This window comes from Onychostruthus taczanowskii, unplaced genomic scaffold, assembly GCF_017590055.1.
Source record: "Onychostruthus taczanowskii isolate IOZ18803 unplaced genomic scaffold, ASM1759005v1 scaffold32, whole genome shotgun sequence".
Classification (NCBI taxonomy): Eukaryota; Metazoa; Chordata; class Aves; order Passeriformes; family Passeridae; genus Onychostruthus; species Onychostruthus taczanowskii.
In genome coordinates, this window is record NW_024500572.1 from 1976264 (window position 1) to 1996964 (window position 20701).

At 55.6% G+C, this 20701-nt stretch overlaps 1 protein-coding gene across 14 annotated transcripts in view; it reads left to right on the top strand.

Annotated features, from left to right (window-relative positions):
* Positions 1-20701, top strand: part of NCOR2 (nuclear receptor corepressor 2) — a 229991-nt gene that overhangs the window by 168652 nt on the left and 40638 nt on the right. For 13 of the 14 annotated variants that reach the window (XM_041410484.1, XM_041410491.1, XM_041410492.1 and 10 more), the window contains 4 exons: positions 4114-4235; positions 5087-5259; positions 7980-8042; positions 17268-17410. In XM_041410484.1, the coding sequence (XP_041266418.1) occupies positions 4114-4235; positions 5087-5259; positions 7980-8042; positions 17268-17410 (501 nt within the window). The remainder of the gene's footprint in view (positions 1-4113; positions 4236-5086; positions 5260-7979; positions 8043-17267; positions 17411-20701) is intronic. The other variant, XM_041410494.1, reaches the window with a different exon arrangement.

The following is a 20701-nucleotide window of genomic DNA, read 5'->3' on the forward strand; positions in this document are numbered from 1 at the left end:
TGGGGAGCTGCTTCCCCCACCTCCTCCTGCCCTCCGTGCCGCTTGCAGGAGCAGGCAGCGCCTCGGCAGAGGAAGTAAACAGAGTGGGAGGAGCTGCACCTCTTCCTCGCCGGGTCCCGCTGTCAGGACCGCAGCGAGCCGCTCCGTTCTCAGCAGGCTCAGCCTGTCCGTGTCCGGCTCCTACCTGGAAGCCGCTGTGCCCCGAAAGTGCGCTTGGAGACGAAGCTTTATGGTAGCGGAGCTCGCCGTGCCGTGCCCGGGGGAGCCGGCCAGGCCGGGCGAGCCGTGCCAGCCTCGGGGAGCCGGGCGCTGAGGGAGCACGATGTGTGCCTGCGGCGGGCCCCGGCCCCGGAACGCGCTGTTCCCCGGAGAGCTGGCAGCGCTCTGCGCCGCTCCAGCTGCTCCGGGGCCGGCGGGACTTTGGGGCAGAGGTGAGCAGGTGTTTGTAATTACCGAGCTGCTCGGGCCGGAGCGCAGGGAGCGGAGGAGGCCGCCTGTCCTGTCCCCCTGGACTCGGGGCAGGGTCGGCCTCTCGCTCACGCGTCCCGCGTCCGATTTTGTCCTGGGGCCTTTTTAAATAAACAGGATGCGTCGGCAGCAAAAACAAGCAGCAGCGATGCTGAGGCAGGAGGAAGGGCGGTCCGGGGTTAGAGCGTCTGACCTGGGAGGGAGCAACAGCCCAGCCCTCCGCCACAGGCATCTTCCCTGGCCTCGGGCACATCCCTTCGCCCTCTTGTGCAAGGTGGGGAGCACGTACCTGGTTTACCTCTGGGAAGTGGAGTGCCTCATCCCCAGGATGGCAGAGATGTAGGTGGAGGGAGGTTTAAGTTTAAGCTAGCCGGGAGCTGAGCAGTTTCGGTGCCGGCCTTTGGGGGTTCCGCTGAGGGCTGACCCACCTGCCAGTCCACCTCTAGGCGGGCGGTGTGAATCAGAGGGAAACATCAGCTGGTAATTGGGGAAGCATTTCCTGGCCCGTCACGCTTTGGGATGGCGTCCCGTCCCTTGAATCATCCAGAGCTGGTCCGTGTCCAGCACTAAGAATAGCCTCCCCACACACGGCGGGGGCAGCGCGCCGGGAGGGGGGACCGGCCGGCCCAGGAGCTCCTGGCAGTGCCTTCCCACCTCTGTGCCATGGCACGGTCCGGTTCTGATGCCAGTCTGAGTTTGGGGTAGAGCACATGGCGAGGATGGGCTGGGGCAGCTCATGGTCCATCACGGGGGGATGGTCCCATCTGTGTGTGCCATTTGTAGCTGAGCTCTGAAATGGCTTTGTTCAGCACCCCGGGGTGCCCGTTCCCCAGCCAGGGCTGGGTGCTCGGTGCCAGCCCACAGCTTCCAGCCCAGCATGTACCCCTGGGTGTGATGTAAAGGGGCACGTTCATGAGCAGAGGCGTTTCCTGGGGTGTCTGGCAGGTGCCCTGCTCTGCAGCCAAGCTCTAGTACAGGAGATAAGCCATCACTGTGGGCTTGCCAGGGTTCACATCAGCATTTGGCTGGGAGCCTTTCCTCAGATGAGGACATGAGCACAGCCTTGGGTGGAGCTGGGTCAGTTTTCCCACCATGGCCTGATGGTGATGATGCTGCCCATTTGATGTATTTCACCTGGCTGACAGGTGAGACCTGTCCTGTCTGTCCTGCTGGGTGCAGGGTGCTTTTCCCACCTGGCTCTCTCTCCTGGCATCGGGCACCCGGCCGTGGCCAGAGCAGGGCAATCACTAGAGGGCAACCTTGGATTGAGATGTGCCTCTGCACTGGGAGAAACCTTGATTTGATGTCCTACCAGGCTGGGCTTGAAACATTCGGGAGGAGAGGGATGTGCAGTGGCCCATTGAAGCCAGCCCAGTGGGGTTTGCCCATCCTGATCTTGCCAAAGCTTGGCAGATGCCTCTGCAGGGGAGCACCTGTGTTGCTGCATGAACCACCAAGGCCACTCTCATCTCTCCCTGCCTTCCTGCTCCTGTGTTTGCAGGCTGGTACAGGGAGCTCCTTGGCATCACTGCCATTCCATGGGGAAAAGCTGTGGTGGCTGCCCAGGCTGGCAGCACCCTAGTTCAGACAAGTATATAAGATGATGCTGAACCTTTCTTGGATGCTCACTCTAGCCTGAAGCTGGGGCAGGTACTTGTGTGGTCACGGCTGGGTTTAAATCTTAAGGAGAGCTGGGATTTCTGGGATGCAGGATTTCCCCATCCCTCAAAAGAAAATACTTGCAGTTGGGTGGTAGAAATACTGTGAAACTCATGTGGGCTCCTCTCCCTTGCCAAAGCCTTTGGTGAGGGGAATGCAGGTGGGTGGTGATGGCCAGGGCTGGGGCAGAGCCTGTCCTGCTGCCTGCCCAGCCCTTGGAGGTCACAGCCCTCAGCTCAGGGGTGTCAGTCTGGGCTGAACTCGCGCTCCGGGTTCACCGTGGAGTGAGAGTCAGAGAGTTCAGGGCAGTGCTGGGGAAATGCACATGATGGATGCCCTTTGCTCCTCTGCAGCCAGTGCAGAGTTCCCCACATTCTGCTCCAGCTTGTCCTCTGCCCTCCTCCAGTTTGGGGGCTGACAAGGGCAGTGCCCAGTACCTGGGGATGACACTTCCCTTGGTCACTTGCTGCATGAGACAGCCTCTTCCCCAGGTCTTAGTGATCTGTGGACTTTGGAAAATCATAAGCAACCGAGTGCTCATCCCAACTGTTCCCTGACTCCCTCTCCCCTGGGAGCTCCCAGCCTTGCATCCCACAGAGCAATTCCCAGAGCAGCAGGAGTGTGAGCTGATGCATTACAGTTGTGTTCTGCATGTGTGCAGAGGTGCTCCAGGGGCTGGCCAAGCGTGCCAAGATCCTGATGGCACAGCTCTCTCCCCCTGTACAAGGAGGAACTGAAAGTCAGTGGGGTTTCAGTGATGGCTGTGTATGGGTTTTAAGGACTTTTGTTCAACCAGGGCCTGAAGGAATTGGCAATTTTCTTGTTAAACTGCTCCATTTGACAGCTCCAAGCTTCTGATTTTAGCACCAGCCCATGGGGTCAAAGAGCACTGCTTGCACCCAGTGCTGCTGCTGCAGGATGCCCATGTTTGAAGCAGCCTCCCAGTCCTGCAGAGTGGGATCAAGCCAGTCCTGCTGGCTCAAGGGACGTGAGGACACCTCATCCCTACTTGCTGTATGGCTGCGTGCCAGCCAGACCAGCCACCTTCTGCTGATAAATCCATTTTAAGGCAATTTTACTCCCCATTACATCACCAAACCCTTTCCCAAGGGGGTGGTGGAAGCCCTGCAGGCTGGGCAGGGGCCGGGTGAGCCCGGGTGGGTTTCCTGGAGCAAGCAGCCTTGCATTAGCCAGGAGCAGGATGGTTTAATAAATCATTTCCGTCTCTAATTTCTACTTCCCCATTCAACGCCTCTCGTTTGCTGGTCACCAGAGGGAAGGGAGGTCAGGGGAACCAGGCCTCCCCAGCAACCTCCTTCCTGCAGCTGTTGAAACAAAATCCAGGACTATAATAATCACTGTGTCCCTCCCTGGGGTACCACAGTGCCTTCAGTCTGAGCAGCAGCAGCCTTGGGGTGGTTGGGCTCACAGCCTCTGGTCAAGGTGCCAGGTGATAAAGAGAGGGCAGAGAGGACACCTTCCCTGCTTGGTGCTACAGAGCCACAAACATTCCCCATGGGCTGTGTCAGACGCTTGGGAAAAAAATCAGAAGTGTTGATACTGCCGGGCCTCGGGGTGTCACTGGTGCCCTGTCTCCTTCATGCTCCAGCAAAATGCATCCACTGGCTGCAAATCACCAAGCCAGAACAGCAAGGTAGTTCTCACCTCCCTGCCTTACCCCCACATCAGATCCTTGCTTGTTGCCTGACCCCAGGGGAGCGGCTGGGGCTGTCCCACTGCCTAGAATAGGAGCCAGAGTGCAGCTGCCATGCCTGATCCTGAGCCTCTGGTCTCCCTGGAAAGGAGATTTCTCGGGCCCTGTGGCCTCCAGCAGTGCCCTGCCTGCACCCTCTGCCTGCAGCTCTTTCCTCTTGGCCACTTGCCCCCAGCATTGTTTCACAGCAGTTGTTTGGGTTGGCCCAGGTGCTGCCCTGTGTCCGCCTCAGCGCTGAGGGCTTGGTTTATTTTATGTCCTTTGTTTTGCAGCAGCAGCAAATGCCCCGGAACAGCCAAGAAGAGAAAGATGAAAAAGAGAAAGAAAAAGAGAAGGAGGGAGAGAAGGAGGAAGACAAGCAGGAAACAGAAAATGACAAAGAAGAACTGACAAAGTAAGGACAACCCTCCCTGCCTGGCTCCAGTGGGCTGGGGCTGCAGTGGTGGAATGTGGTGATGGGGTGCAGCAGAGTCCAGGGCTGCCTGACTGTGTGTGCCCACTTCACCTCCTCTGCAGGGAGGGAAAGGCAGATCCTCCTCCTCATTCCTCTTCCCTGCTGCTCCCAAACTGGGAAAGCAACACGATATGGGGTTTTTTTTTTATATCAACCCAATCAATTTGCAAAGCTCCTGTGATCCTCCAGCTTGTTCTGTTGTTACGAGAGCCTCTGGGAGCCGGAGGAGCAATCCGGGGGCAGCGGAGCGTGGCACTTCACCTTTAGTGTTATTGATGTCAACGTGAGCACTCCCAGATGAAGAGCTCCAGCCAGCCCTGCCTCCCTCACACCGAGCATCAGCGCCGTGGCAGGGGAAGGTTGGCACGCAGACCGCTCGCTATCTGTAATGGGCTTAATACTTGGTTTAAAAGAACATCTGGCTTCATTATATCTAGGCTGCAAAGACATTTACCAGCAGGTCCCTTTCAGGAAGATAAATGAGGAGGAGGCAGGGATGAATTTGAATGGTCTGGTATTAAACCTGTCTCCGTCAGGTCTCTGCGTGCACTTGGTGGTGGAGCTGCAGCCAGCTGCAGAAAGAAAACCCCACCACAAATCACCCCACTGCCGATCCCAGCCAGGAAAAGAGCCTGCGTCTGCAAAAAAACTGCAGACCTGCCCCCCTAAAAAACCAACAACAAAAAAGAAAAATCCCCAGACACGTGCAGAGAAATAATTGCTTGACCTAAAAATCAGACCAACCAAACAACATTTTATTTTTTTTTTTCCTTCTCTCCCTGTTTTTGCAGGGACAAGAACGACGACACGTCCGGAGAAGACAACGATGAGAAGGAAACTGTCACCTCCAAAGGTCGCAAAACCGCCAACAGCCAGGGCCGGCGCAAGGGCCGCATCACCCGCTCCATGGCCAACGAGGCCAACAACGAGGAGGCAGCCACGCCACAGCAGAGTGCCGAGCTGGGTAGGTGGCAGGGGGCAAGGGGACCCTCCCCTGGGCTGGGCTTTTGGGGTGCCCATTGTGCTGGGAGGGGACGTCACCCTGCTCTGCTCCCCGCTCGCAGAAGAGGGGTTTCCTTTGTGAAATCCTTTCTGGGGAGTAGCAGTGTTTGTCTCTGTGTGAATTACTTGGTGTGGTCACCAGGATAAGTGGGGGTATTTGCAAGCCTGGGCTTTCCTGGCTGAGTGTTCATGCGTTTTATGGCCTCAGAGGGAAAGTGTTGCAAAAGACAAAAAGGGAAGCCTTCAGTTTTAGCAGTGCTTTGGCAAGGCTTGTGTCCCTCCTGCACTTGGAGCTGATTCCCTTTGCAGCTACTTTGGCTTCCCCTCAACCTCTGCATGAGACCTTGCTCTGCCCTCCCAGGTTTGCCTGGGTCTCTGCCACTTCTGCCTGCTCTGTTTTCAAATTTGTCTGGAGCCTGAGCAGCTGCAGCCTGTGGGACCTACTGCTCTTTGGCATTGGGCATTGGGCTGGTCTCTTTCCATCCATGCCTGATACAGCTAAGGGTGCTGCCTGTACCATGGCATCCAGACACTGCACCAGCCCACAGCGTGGCCATTGCCATGCCACATTGCCATGCTGGCCTTGGGCTAGATGGGAATTCATGGCAGCATCCACAGCCCCACACTGGGCACATCTGCCTCTGGCACCTGCAGCATCACTAGTTGCCACCCCAGGGAGTGGACTGATGTATTGACTTACAGAAGCCAATGCATCAAGGAATTTGGCTGATTTTCCTATATTTTTTACTCTGTCAAAGTAGAGAATTATTGCTGTGCTACCTAAGGCAGGTAAAAATAAAAGCAGGGTGACTCCTCTCGGATTCCTTGCTCTGCAGTTTCTTGCTTGTGCTGTTCCATGTGCCATAAATCACGCGGAGGTGTTTCGCCTCCCTGTTCTCTGCTGACAACTGGCTGAAGCCTTGATTGCGAGCGCTCTGTTTTCATACAGGCGATATAAATAGTCCCCAGCACAACAGAGCCCTGCTCTCTCCCTCCAACTTGCTCAGCAATGCTGCAGAGAAGCAGCAGATAATGCCAGTAACTTAGATGGGATTTTTTATCCTGGTATCTCAGAGTCCTTGATAAACTTCACTGCGAACACAGAGGAAAGCCTTTAGACCGTGTTAAATTGGGAAAAAGGAATGGATCAATTCCAGTGACATATCTGAGCAATTGATTTCACTTTATGTCTCTCCAATAGCGCTTTAATTTAGGTTGGCTAAGAAAGTTATTGCATTTTAAATACCAATTGAACATTAAAAACCAGCACAAAACCGTATTGTGGTTTAACTGCAGCGTGCCGGAGCTCCCCGTAGGCATCTGTTTCATAACTGCACAACCTCAGGCGATGCCATTAATCAAACCAAACGGGCCATTTCTGTGACATTTCTGTACCATACAATAACAGCCATCACCAGCTGAGCCAAGGGCCTGCACGGCGTTGGGGACACTCGCTTTTACGTAAACGAGCGCCGTGGCCGTGGCAGTGCCTGCTGCCAGGGGGAAGCGGTGAGGTATCAATTTCCCTCCCTCTTGGCTGGTGTCCCAGGGGCGACACGGTTCTGGGGGAGGCAGTGACCTGTGCTGTCTTCCGGGAGGTGACACCTGCAGTCGTGCTCAGTCGGCTCTGAAGGAGATTCTTCTGCCCACTGCTGTGGGCATTGGAACTCACGCTGTCCTCCCACAGGGTCTCAGCTTCTTGTAGAGCTTCTTCGAAGATCCTTCCTTCTCTCCTTGCCTGTATTCTTCATCCTGAACCTATCAGCCTGTTTTCCATTTTGAAAGGACACTGTCAAAACATCTTTCATCACTGTTGAAATAATGCTTTGCCTGTTGTTTAGAGTAATAACCCCTTGGCAGCCTGAGCCGGAAATCTGTTTCCTTACCGAGTTGTTTTTTGTCTCTGACTCACACCCCAGTTTGTTATTGTAGGGTTTGCTCTGTGCCAGGCTGCCAGCAGGACTGGTGCATAGTGAAGGCTTTATGCAGGACCTTGGTGTCCCCAGCACCTGCTTGGAGTTGGGGAGAGAGGCAGCATCAGATGCTGACACCCCTGTCAGCCTCCTGGATGGAGCAGCATGTCCCCTTCAATGGGCACTGCTCCAGATAGGCCCCCACTGTTGCTGGAAGTGGCTTGGAGGTGCTGTCCAAGAGCCCAGTGGTGGCACAGAGGGAGCCTGCGGTCACACGGCCAACACCCTTGTGTTGTCAGTGGCCAGCACTGACAGATGCAGTCGGCCAAAGTCACCACTGAGGTGACGCTGTTTCTCCGTCTCTGACGGTCCCACCCTGTGTCTGCCTCCTCCAAAGCACACAGCCCCAGCCAGCTCCATCTTAGGTACCTGTTGTTGGGCCAGGGTGCGTGGCACCATTAGCAGGAAATCTGCTGCCACTCTCAAGCCATCTGGCTTTGCTTTCAGGCCCAAAGTGGAGGTTTTACACCACCGAGGTGCATCCCGAGGGGATTTTGTGCGTGGGGTACTGTGGCATGGAAAAGCCTCACGAGCCCACACCATGACAGCCTTTCCTGTGGGAGCACTTCTTCACTGCGTGGGGTTTTGTCATGCCTCCAGGGGACAGGGCATGGGACAGGGTTTGGGTGTTGGGACACCTCCTCTGAGCTCGCTGGCCTTGCTGGCTCCTGCTCGCAGCTGACTGCTCTCTTTCCTTCTTCCTTCCCAGCTTCCCTGGAAATGAATGAAAGCTCTCGCTGGACTGAAGAGGAGATGGAGACGGCTAAAAAAGGTGAGACACTCATTTTCTTTCTTTTATCGGCTGTGCTGGAGCTAATCCAGCAACTGGGGATGGAAAGAATCTGACTGCTGTCTTTGGTGCAGTGTGGTGGATCCTGAGCTGTGGGGCTGGATCCTGCCTGTTGGTTTGTTCCCAGCGCGCCTCAGGGAGGGTGTGGGGAAGGCAGGGCATGGTGCAGGGAGTGTGCTCAGCTTCTCCATCCCAGGAGCTGTGCCAGCACCAGGGATGCCTGGGCTGTGGCTGAAGGCATTGTGTCCCCTGAGGCAGGAGTTGGCTGTAGGAAATGGGGAAGGCGCGTTGTCCATTGCAGTGTTGGAGCTGCTGGTGCCTGTAGCATGGGGTGTAGTGTCACCCCACTCTTAGGAGCTTTATGGCCTTGGTGTGATCTGTTCAAGGCACACAGAAAGTGTCTGCCTGTGTTCAAAGCCCTGGGATTCAGGGAGAAGATGGTGAACCCCAGCACTCCGCAGGCACATGTTGGGGAGCTCTCGAGAGCCAGGGCAGCGTGCGGTGACTTTACATCCTGGAGCTGATTCAGAGCCTTTGCTGAGACCGTTTTTAAAAAGTGCTGAGTGTAGCACAGCCCTTCTTGCCACTTCCCCTCCTCGTGCCGCTTCTGTGCCAGCCCTTTCACTGCTTTAATTTTTTGCCAAAGTCACGTCCTGTTGATGGGCTGTCGAGCTCACGTCCCCAGCCCGTGCATCTCGCCTGCGTTGCTGCCGACTCTCCTGGCCCGGAGAGGATTGTAAATGGGAAATTAAAATGGAAATGAGTGCCGTTTGGGATGGCAAAGGCAAATAGGCGTGTTAGCAGGTTCGGCTCAGCTTGGAAAATGCACCTGCTGCTGGGATGGTGATTACATGTTCTGGAGCGCCGGCTGCCCAGGTGCCGGTGGGAGCTGTGGACTTGGATTACTTTGCTTGTGAATATCCCAAAGTGTTTGGCTCGCTCGCCTTTAAGCTGTTCCAACCCTCTTTTACAACCCAGTGCCAATCCTGTGCATTGCTGAACGGGGCTCTCTATAGTCACAAAACTTAATAGATAGACTTTAATCAAGCAAACTGGCCTGGGGCCAGGTAATGGGGTGAGCAGATGCTGGCAGGGGAGGGTCGTTGGAGGGATATTTTCCGAGCACTGCTTTATTTTGGAGATCAGCATCTGGTTGTTAAAAAGTGCCCCTTGTTGTTTTATGCTTGATGCTGGAGGTGCACTTAAGGAGTAAGCACCAGCTGCCAAAGCCTGTGTGAAGGAAGGATGAAGCGTGGGAGCATGTAGCACTATTCCAGCCCAGGGGCCAGGAGGAGGCAGGGAGATTTGCTGGTGTAAAGCCCAATGGCTGATTGTTTCTCCCTTCGTTACAACCTGGGAAACTGAGATTGCAACACCAGACTTCTACAGAAAAGCCAAATTCCCCTCTGCCAGGAAGCAGCCGCTTTAATGCTTCGAACTGGCTGCGTCTGGCATTTCCAGGGACCTGCGTGGTGGGGGTTTCCGACTCACAGCAACTGTGAAACTCCGGAGGTAACCTCAGAGGCTGGAGGAGGCGGTGGCAGAGCTGCTGCCAGCACGGCTGGGCAGGGGCAGAGGGGGTGGTGGCCTGCTCAGGCTGGGCTCAGAGGCACAGGCACAGTCCTCACCATAAGGACTCGGCCACCCAAGGCACCCTCCTCCATACTGGTACCAGTAAGAGCCCATAGGTGGCTGGTTTAGGGAGTTCAGCAAGATGTGAGTCCCAGGGAAAGTCAGCCCTACCATGCCAGGCTATTTTGGCAGATGGGGACGGTCAGTGACCTCTGCTCCTAGCACTTACCAACCAGGAGATCAGCCCAGCCCGGCTGTCCATGCCTGCATTTCGTGTGTGGGACATGAAACTCCATGCCATTTGAGGTGAGAGAAAACAGCCCTGGGACAGAGAGATAGCAAAGCTGCCTGCTCTCCTCCACAGTCACAGAGCTGCACAGGGAGTTTCCACTCAGGAGAAGGCAGGATTGTGTCTGCCAGGGGAGACAATGAAGGGGAGTACCGTGTTACTAAACTTAAAAAGGGGAACAAAAACCCAGCAAGAGGAAAGTTCTTGCTTAATGACACTTTCATTATGCAATAAACTTCGATTCAGTAGTCTGTCAAAATGTGCAGAGATTGGGATAACGATGGGGGAATGTGTTTTTGTGATATTCTCTCCTTGCGCCAAGGCTGTGATCCTTAAAGCAGGAGGTTTTGATTTACCCGGAGTTGCTCGAGGATTTCCCCCTTCCCTTCCCAAGCCGGGAAGCAGGCAGCACCCACGGCTTTGCTGCTGGGCAGGGTGCAGAGGCATTCAGCAGCAGGATGGTGCTGCTCCTTAAAAGGCAATGTTGAGGCAGTTCCTGCCTTTGGGGGACCTGCTGGATGAGCCCACGCAGGCAGGAGTTCAAGGTAGGCTGGAAGGGGGTCTGAGCAGCGGCTGAGCACCAGCCTCAGCAGTGGGTGGGTTTATTGCCCCCCTAGCCCCTCCACCAAGTGTCACCACTAGTGCCAGAGCTCCAGGGCAGCCGCAGCCGTGCTGGAGCTGAACTCGATGAACCGGGAGGTTTCCACATGACCTTTGTTAGTCTTTAAAGTCTGGTACCTGTTCTCGCCCGGCTCGGGGTTTTCCCGTGGTGTCTAACAAGTGGTTTTGTTCTTTGACAAGAGGCGGGTGCAAGTGGCAGGTTCTTGCTGAGGTCCTCCCATGCCTTGCCCAGGCTCTGTGCTCCTTATCCTCAGGGCACAGCCTGGGGCTCTTCATGCCTTTTCCCACACTGAGGACACGGGATGGAATCAGCATGATGAGGCAGAGGAGGGTTGGGCACGATTGTAAAACACCGATGACAGAGAGTTAAATAACCCATGAAAACTCCTATATAGTTCCTTTTGGGTAGATATAAAATATTCCCTTGGATACCAAAGGCACTCTTTTGAACGCTCATTTTCAGTGCTGCCAACAATTCATCTGAGTTTTGGACTGACCTGAACCGTTTTTTCCCCAGTCCCGTTCTGTTTACAAAACTAAAATAAAGTCAGCCACCTTGCATCACCTCTGAAGTGCAGGAGCTGGCTGGGTGGTGCTGGCGAGCTGGCAGCTCCACACCTTCCTCCATTTGTCTCCCCTGTGCTCATGTTGGAGCCTTCCCTTCTCCCACCAGAGGTATTTACAACTGTAAAAACCTGCTGATAGTAAAAGTGGGTGGAGAAACTGGTTTGCAGCCCATGCCCGTCGCTGCACGTTGTCCTTCTGGTGGCCTTGGGGGGGGATGTGCCTTGGGGTCTCCCACTCAGGTGTCCTCTATCCAGGCAGGGTGCAAGGGCAGCCCAGAGCGAGGAGAGCCCAGCCTGGCCATCCCAGTGTCCACAGCCAGAGTGCCCTGGGTGCCTGCTGTTTGTCATGAACTCTGTACAAAGCAACGTGGTAAAATTATTTGGATGGGGCAGATGGGGTGCCAGGAGGGCACAACTGTGTCCAAGGCTTAAATTAGCCACACTTGCCCTGAGTGAGGCTGTGGTTGACTGCAGTCCCATCCCTGCCATCCCAGGCTGGTGCTTGGCTGCCTTTCAGCCAAGGTGTCACCCCCAGGACCGTGCCTGTGGTGCTGGTGCCCACCGTGCCCCCGGAGCTGCACTTTCTGCCACCATTGGCTGAATGTTTCTCGAGTGTGTAGGAGCAAACTGCGAGGATTTGCTTAGTGAGTGTCAGTGAATGGAATACAAAAGGCCTGTCAGGAGGAACTGCTGGGTAATTACTATAATTTGCTGCCTACATTTTAATTTTGAGTATTATTTTTTCAACAATAAGGGAGCGGGAATAGTATCTGAACCAGGTGAAAGAAGAGAGCTGGGCCTGCCAGCAGTGGCTGCTCCACGTGTACTCACTGCCATGCTGGACCAGAGGGGATGGCACATTTCCAGAAGCAGGCATCCTGAGGGGGTCTTCCTGTCCCCTTGTGTCAAAGGATAGGACACAGCAAAAAAGAAGGGCTGTGGCAGGAGTAGTATAACCAGGGTACAGAGCTCACGGTTTTACAGCAGGTGGATGCAGTGGTATAGGAATTATCAATTTCAAAGGGGAGACCTGGGAGCTGAGGGTCCCCAGCCAGGGCCAGCAGAGAGGGGACATTGCACTAGAGCTGAGCTGGTCCAAGATCCCAACTCCTTGCTGGTCAGGTACCCACACCTTGCTGGGTGACACTGCCTCCCTGCAGAGAAGGGGCATGATGGGTGTGAAAGGTGCTGGGAAGTTCAGCTGCAAGCTCCCTTGTAGGACACATCAGAGGCGTGCTTGTGTCCAGTCACCAAATGAGAGGTCCCCTGGGAGCACAGCAGGCTGGTGCCAGCATCACCTGTAGGAAGGAAGGGCATCACCCACTATGGTGGCAAGAGCACCCCGAGCCGGCTGCCTGCGCCGTGGTCCCAAGGAAGGAAGGGCATCACTCACCAAGGAAGGAGGGAAGGGCATCACCCACTATGGTGGCAAGAGCACCCCGAGCCGGCTGCCTGCGCCGTGGTCCCTCCGGCAGCACCCCAGCGCCTGCAGGGATGTGGGCTCGCCCCCACACACCATCCCCACTGCTTCCCATGGCACAGCATCAGCAGCCTGGCGTGCACTGGCTCTGCCACCCACTGATCCATGGCCCAGGAGAAGTTACTCACCTTCTCTGAGCCTCTGCAAACCACCCTGAGGTTAGTGCGGGAAAGCGATGCAGACCATGCTTTCGGGATGCCTTGGGTGGTGTCGCTGACTCCGTAGGGCTGGTCTTTCTCCAGAATAGGATTGCGGCACATTTTGGCGGTGCTGTAGCCAGAACTGCCTCCATGTTCGCTCCCAAGAGGGTGTGTGGGCGCAGGAGGTACTGAAGGATCATACCAGGTACCGTCAGGCGTCGGGAATGATATCACTTAGTTTTCCCCCTATAACCTTGGTCGGTTAATCCATGCGAGCTCCCATTAAGGGACCCTTTTACGGGCTCTCTCCGCCCTCACCAAGCCCAGGGTGGAGCTGGGCAGCCGTGCCAGAGCGCCTTGGAATGTCTCTAGTAAAAACCCCCAGCTGCAGAGAGCCGAGGGGGTGCGAGCGGACAGCCCCCGCCTGCCGCGCTGCCCCTCCAGCTTTCTTCTCTGTTCCCCGAGATGCTGAGCACGGTACCCCGCTCTCCGAGCTCCTCTTCCTTCAGCCTCCACTTGCTGTACGGGAGCAGAGGCCCCGGTGTGCCCGTGGCGACACCGGTGCCAAAGCTGTCCCCATCCCTCCTGTGCCAGGGCGGCAGCTGCGGGGCCGAGGTGTCCCGAGGCGCCACGGCACCCCGTCGGTGCGGCACTGGGCTCGCCGGCGCGCACGTCCCCAAAGAAAAGCGCCTTTGATTCACTTGAGAGCGGAGAAAACTATTAGCCAAGCTTTGTTTTCCTGGATCCCTCCCCCTGCCGCTGACATTCAGCCGAGAGCGAGGGAGACAGAAAGTGAGCGAGGGAGGGCGGGAGCGGGTGCCAAGCGCCGCACCCCTTGTCAGCTTGGGTCAGCGCCACGTTCGTTATTAATGCTCTGTCTAGAGGTCACATTCAGATGCAACGAGCCCCGGGTCAGCCAGAGGAACAGATTAGAGCTTGCTCGCTGCTCCGCCACATACCGACGGCACCGGCTCCCCGTCCCCGGGCTGGCAGGAGCGGAGCTGCCGCGCTCCCGCCCCTTCGCCTTTCTCCTGCCTTTTTTTTTTTTTTTTTTTTTTTAATTATTATTATTTCTTGGCAACGTCGGGCATCTCCTGAAACTGCACAGTCTCCCTATAGCCCCGAGCTGCTGAGCAAGGAGATGAGGTAGGGGAGAAAATACTGGCGGCGCTTCCATCCACCTTAACAACCGCGGCTGCAGCCGGCTGGAACGCTCCGGCGAGCGAGCAGAGCAGAGCGGAGAACGCTGTTCGCTCCAAAGGGAAGAGCGCTGGGGCCGGAGCATGTGTTCCCACCAACTTCTGCCATTGGGGTCAGGAGTCTGCCGCCTGTGACCTGGTTTCCAGCCTCGGTGCCCGTTTGCTCGCCGCTCCCGGCCGCCCATGGCTCTGAAATCCTCTCGCCCCCAGGATTTAAGGAACCGGCTTTGCTTTCTTCTCTGTCTCCGGCTGCTGCGAGGGAGCGAAAGCGAAATGCGTGGGGAGGGTGTGAGCGGAGCACTCGCAGCGCTTTGCCGCGGGCTGCCGTGCCCGGGGGGGCTTTGAAGAAGTGCCCTGACAGCCGTGTCCTTCCCAGCCCACCCGCTGCACACTCCAGGTGTGCTCCCTGCCCGCCGGAGCACGTAAGTCGGGTGTTGGGGTCCGAAGGATGGGGTTAACCTCGAGGTTGTGTGTGGCTGCGTGCCTGCGGCAGAGCCTGCGTCCGGAGCCCCCGCCCCGAGCCGAGGAGCTCAGCCTTCCTGAGGATCTGATAACTCGGTTAGTCATAGTTTCAGTTGCGATGTGGAACCAAGGGCTGGTGCTGCCGTGCCGGGCTGGAGCGCGGAGCAGGGGGAGCAGGCTCTGGGCTGGCTCTGCTGGAGCAGCTCATGGAGATGGGTGCCTGGTGAGCCGGGAGCTTACCGGCACGTCCGGGGGTGTCTCGGCTGGTCCCTCCCGAGCGTGCACATAACTACAGCGTGGGAAGCAGGTGTTGCTGTTTCGCTCTGGTTTCATGTAGAAGAGTGGTGGGGCTCCCTGCTGGTCCCGCGGGCAGGGGCTACAGGCAGCTTCCTCCTCCTCTTCCTCTTCCCAAGCAGTGGCCACCTGCCCTGCTGCAGGCTCCTTCAGCAGAGAGCAGGGACACAGCCAGCCCGGGCAGGGGGAAGGACAGCCAGGAGCTGGCATTGCCTGTGGCTGGTAAAGGTCACACCACGCTGGGGACCACTCACGCTGACATGCATCACCCCCCAGCCATGAGCTCTCTGCCATGCCAGGTCCTGCCTTCTGGCATCTTTCCTGCCAGAGCACCCGTGCTCATGGCACATCCACACCGCTGCCGGTGTCTTCGTTCCAGCTTTGCCCGGGGCACACAATCAGCCTTGGCCCGGCTGTCACACTTGGTGCTGGGCCACCAGTGTGGTGATGAGCAGAGGGACAGAGCTGCTTGTTTGCTTTGGAAAGCAGCAGTGGGTTGTGTCAGAGGGGATGGGTTGTGACACTGGGGACTGTCCTGTTTTCCCCTGCGGCATTCAGCAACGGCAGGGGGAGGACTCTTGCCCCACTCGTTGCCTCAGGATTGGTGGCCGGATGTGATTTTTTTAATCATTTTTTTTAAGAAGTCCCAGCCCGTCAGCGGGGTGACAGAGGTCGTGGGTTTGGCTGAGCGAGGCTGGGAGTTGCAGAGTTAAAGCTCAAACTTGTTTCTTGGCTTGCCAGGGCCTTTCTGGTGCTCAGTGCATGTGATGCCTCGTACATGCAATTTGATAAGCCTGGTGCTGGGACGGGCAGGATACAGGCACCAGCTGGATGTTAACTCCTGCTGTGCTGGGTGCTGCTGGTTTTCTCCAGGACCTGGGAAGCAGGGAGGGGGATTTAATCTCTCTGGGGGTACATGGTGCTACCTATTCAATGCAGCCATGCCCTCAGCCCCCACGCCATGCCCTCCCCTTGCACAGACTCACAGAGCAGAGCCTGGGGGTGCATCCTTTGGGCCTGGTTGCGTGTGGTTGTGCTGAGATCAGCCTGTCCCCTGGGGTTTGTTGTTGGGCTGAAGCAGAGGTTGGGCTGCCACTTTAGGCCTGGGCTGACACATGGCAGCAGCAGCTTGGCAGGAGGCTGGCAGCAGGGCTGGGGCACAGCTGCAATGTTCCCAGGCACGAACAGAGCCATGCCAGGAGCCCCAGGGTGGGACTCACCGTGGTCCCAAGCCCCGTTGGTGTCAGAGCAGCCAGGGAGGGGCTTGGATGTGGAGCCAGGGGTCAGTGCCCACTGCCAACCCCACAGGGCTGTAGTTGGTGGCCTCTGGGCAAAAAATCCCCCAGCAAAGGAGAAAGATATTCTTAGCAGGTTCATTCAGTGCTGGCTTTCATCTTGAAGTTACCTTTCTGTGGCAGTATAGTAACTCTGGACTTACAGACCATCCTGTGTTCTCACAAGGTGCAGGGAGGGGCTAGGGAACTGTTGGCCTGATAGTGGCGTCACATGGGCAGTCAGGAGCAAGCCAGGCTGGCACTGTCCCACGGGCTGGTGGCAGCTCCAGCCCCACAAGACACCACATGAAGGACCAGCCACACAGCAGGAATAACTGCAGGCAGTGAGGTGTTACTTCCCAGAAAGCTTGGATGGTTCTTTCACAGATCACCTCCAGGAACCTGGGGTGCCACTGCAGCCATCCCTGGGCTGTGGTTGTAACTCCTACCTCCATCTGCAGGACCAGGGGTGCCCAGATACCCCTGCAGAGATGGCAAGGACACGAGGTGCTGACTGTCTCCTTCCTCCTCCTCATCCTCCTCCACCCTGCTGGGTTTGCCCCTTGTTTGGGTGGCACCATCTGGCCAGGATTGCCAGCCCTTGGTGTGATGCCTAACCTGGGAAGCTGCTTTTGCTCATGAGCCTGTGATCAGCACTAATCCCCTGGCACACCTTTTCCCAGCCAGGGACATCACCTGGGCTTCCCTGCCAGCATGCTCACCTGCCCAGGCTTCCCTCCCCTTCCCTAGCAGGGCTGTGTGTGCCTTGTGGTGGGAAGAGCCTTTGCTTCATGTTTGGAGCTGAGAGCAGCTGTCCCAAGTTCTGCTGGGCATGCCAACACCTGCTGCAGCCATCCCAAAGGACAGGGAGCACCGCTCGTCCTCATGACTGCCGAGACACGGCTGTGGGACGTGTTTTATTCCAGAGACTGTCAGCACAGTGCCTTTTTTCCCTTTGGAAAGAAAAACAGGCTCTCATAGGCCATCCCCTGGTCTAGAAGCCATTCAGACAGGTGCTAGTGAGCATATTGTTCCTGTGGAGTTTGGCTTGCACGGAGGAGGTTTCCCGTCCTGTGTGGATAATGCTGCCCTTGTGTGAGTTCCTCTGGTGTTAAACCCTGCTCCTCTCTGCTCCTCCAACTGCAGGTCTTGTTTGAGTTCCTCTGGTGTTAAACCCTGCTCCTCCAACTGCAGGTCTTGTTTGAGTTCCTCTGGTGTTAAACCCTGCTCCTCTCTGCTCCTCCAACTGCAGGTCTTGTTTGAGTTCCTCTGGTGTTAAACCCTGCTCCTCTCTGCTCCTCCAACTGCAGGTCTCCTTGAGCATGGGCGGAACTGGTCAGCCATTGCCAGGATGGTGGGCTCCAAGACCGTGTCGCAGTGCAAAAACTTCTACTTCAACTACAAGAAGAGGCAGAACTTGGACGAGATCCTACAGCAGCACAAACTGAAAATGGTGAGAGCCCTGTCCCAGCCTGCGCTGGGAACTGTGGATATTTCCTAGCAAGGGTTTGAATACTTCCCACAGCCAAGGGGGGGCTTCTTTACGTTGGGTGAAAGCTGTGGGGACTGTGGAGTGGCACGGGAAGGGTTGTCCACCCGTCTGTCCCTGGGAGGTCTGGGTGAGGCAGAGCTGCTGCCTGGGAGATGCCTGGGTGTCTGGAGCGTGGCTGGTACCTGGGGAGATAAGGAGCAGGAGGAGGAGCAGGGCTGTGGTGTGTTGGCCAGGATGCAAGTTCTGATGGCTGTGCAAATACTTTGTTTCTGGTGAGATTGTGCTGTTCTGCCCTGGTGAGCAGAGGGCCCAGCTGGGCCACACGGGTCTGTGCCTTGCAGGTTCTGCAGTTAGGTGCAGTAAACTGCTTCGGTTTGCCCCAAAGGAAATCAGAGATTTAGGACAATGTGAGAAAAGCCTGGCTCTGAAAGAAGTTTTCTTCAGCACTGCAAGTAAATGTGCACACCTCTCAGTGCCTCATTTTCCCCTTCAGATGGGGCTAATGCTGCTTCTTTCCTGGCATGTGGTGCAGGGTGTGAATGTAGTGGGGCTTGTTTGGTGTTCTGGAGATAACTTGGACTGCTAAGAGACACTAAAGATTATAATTATTTCATTTGTAGAGTATCCTGGGGTTCCCAGTTTCTGGCTAATAGAATTCACATGGCTAAACCCCCAAGGGGTGCTTTGAAAATGCAAAGGACAATGTTCAATGCAGGAATCTTTCCAAGCAAGCTATTACAGCAAGAGTAAAAAGAAAGACAGGAAAACATTCAATGACTCACCCAGGAATTTAATATCCTAGTCAGTCTATAGGAATGAGAGAAAGAGAAGACATCGGCGATTCTTTTTTATTAATTCTCTATGCACAGAGACACTCCTGTGTTCCCATGTTTCACCAAATTGTTTTTAGAAACAAAGCAAACAAACTATATAAAAGACCCCCAGACCCATATAAAGGCTGGAATGAAATATTCTGTGAAACGTGCATCAAGCCCTCTGAATATAAAAAGTTACATTAGAAAGATATCATTGTTCATTACTGGGGAGAATCTGAAATAAGATCATACGGCTTTGCTGGCAGTGGAGCTGGTGTGTATTAATTTACTCTGCTCCCTAATGTTGCAGAAATTATATCACGGAAGTGTTTTTCTGCAGAACCACATTTTTCCCTGCATCCGTCCCTCCAAGGCAGCCGCTAGACTTCTCCAGTCTAATTGCTCACTCTCACTTGCAGTTTATATCAGCATCATCATTTTATTTTTCGAGCATTGGAGGCTGTGGGATTCGGTCGTGGAGAAGAACAATGAACATTCAGCTGTTATTTATTGTACTCTATTGTTTTGTGGCAACAGCAGATGCCAGAAAGCTGAATAAAAGAAAAGAACAACTGAGATTAAATTGCCATGGACCTTCCTTCCTGACTCCTAAATATAATCCCAAGAAAACTGAACCTCCAAATCTCATCCTATAGCTGGTATCAGCCATGACCTCTGTGGAAGAAGCACGTGTGAGGCAGTATGGCATCACTTAGTTTTGCCATGACATCCACAGATTATTCCCTGACCTCACCACCAGCAGCTATTGCTGATCATGTGCAGGGAAATGCAGTGGCTCTGCTTTTCCTCCTCATGCTAAATGAGAGTAAACTTAATTAGCAGATCTCATTCATTTCCCAAATGGGGCTCATTAATATTGTAGCCTCCTCTTCCAGGTAGGTGTGACAGCAGGATTCAGCAGTGTGCAGGTGGCTCTGAGGAGCTGTGGGGCAGTGCTGGCAGCAGTGACTGGTGTGGGGTGGGAAACAGACACGGAACCAGCCGGCTGCACCCTGGCACAGGCAGCCTGTTACTGCTGGGGCAGGGTCAGGCCACCTTGAGGCTTCACTTTATCTGCCCTGCTGTGTGTTTTGGCTCGGTTTCACTGCTGCGCCGCTCAGATGTGTCCCAGGCATCAGCGTCACTTAGCCTTGACCTTCAGCACACTGCACTCGCTAATCTTGGCATTTAAGGAAAGCGGGGCATCGGGATACACGGTGTCCTCAGAGCTGCTCCTTCTGTCAGTGGCTGGAGATAGGCACTGTCTTCACTGGGAGCAGTCTGTGGTGTGACTGTCACTTTGGTCTACTGGGCTTGTTTTGGCTTGTGCAGGAAAGAGGGGCCACTTATCCCCAGGGCTGGGGCTGGTCCTGCTTGGAGATCAAGTCCCGTGTACCTCCTCTGAGCAGCATTCCTTTAGTTCCTTGCTTTTTTGGATGATGCTGGCTTTGCACAGCAAAAATGCTTTGGGAGTACAGTCTGTGGCCTCTGCTTCTGGGAATGAGTGTGTCTGACTTGCCTTGGTCCTGCTGCTAGGACAGGCTGAGCCTGATGGGAGGCTGCCATCAGACTGGCCCCATGTTGGTAGCGGGGTTTGGGAGCTGTTTGGGTTGTTGCTGCCACATGAGGTGGTGAGTGCAGAGAGAGGCCAAATTTATTGGGAAGGCCCAGAAAGACATTGTGGAGGAGGAGGCATGGAGTGACCCCTCGTGCAGGGTTCTGTGTCCTTGCTGTGCCGTATATCCTCAGTGGTTTTGGCGAGTCAGAATGTGTGAGTGGTACCGCGTCCTGGACGCTCCTCAAGAAATACCTGGTGGAAGGTAGAGAGGAGCAAGACTGCACAAGGAGTCTGGAGCTGTAGGCGTGATAAGAGGCAAAGTGGTGGCCTTGGGCTCATCTCTAGATGTAGCCAGGATCTGCTGGCTGTATTTCACATGATTTCCCCTAAATACCAGCAGCGGGGTTTGCCGGGAGAGGGACCCACAGTGCCCCTGGGGCCGCTCACCGCTCTGCTCTGCCAGCAGCTGCCAGCGCCGGGCTCTGGCCAAGTAGGGTGCTGAGGCAGAGGCTGGTTCCCAGCTAATTCCCAGTGAGGAGCCTGCTCCTGCCCGCGGCTGAGTCACGGACCCGTGAGTAAGAGGCAGAGAAGTCTTTGCCATAGTAACGTCGGCGCTTTGTCACTGCATTAGCGTGATGGGGAACTGCTGCTCCACACGGGAACGTGCGGTGCTGAATCGCTGCCGTGGCAGAGGCGCGAACGCCGGCAGCGCCAGGACACCACCGGCAGGGCTGGGGTGGGGAAAGGGAGCCACAGAGCCTGGCCTTCCTCCCTCTGCCTGCACAGAGCCGGTTCTCAAGTGCCTCTTTTCCCTCTCTCCTGCCCTGTTTGATAAAAATAGATTTTGAGCAAGCAGCGTTTCCAAGCAAAAAGCAACCG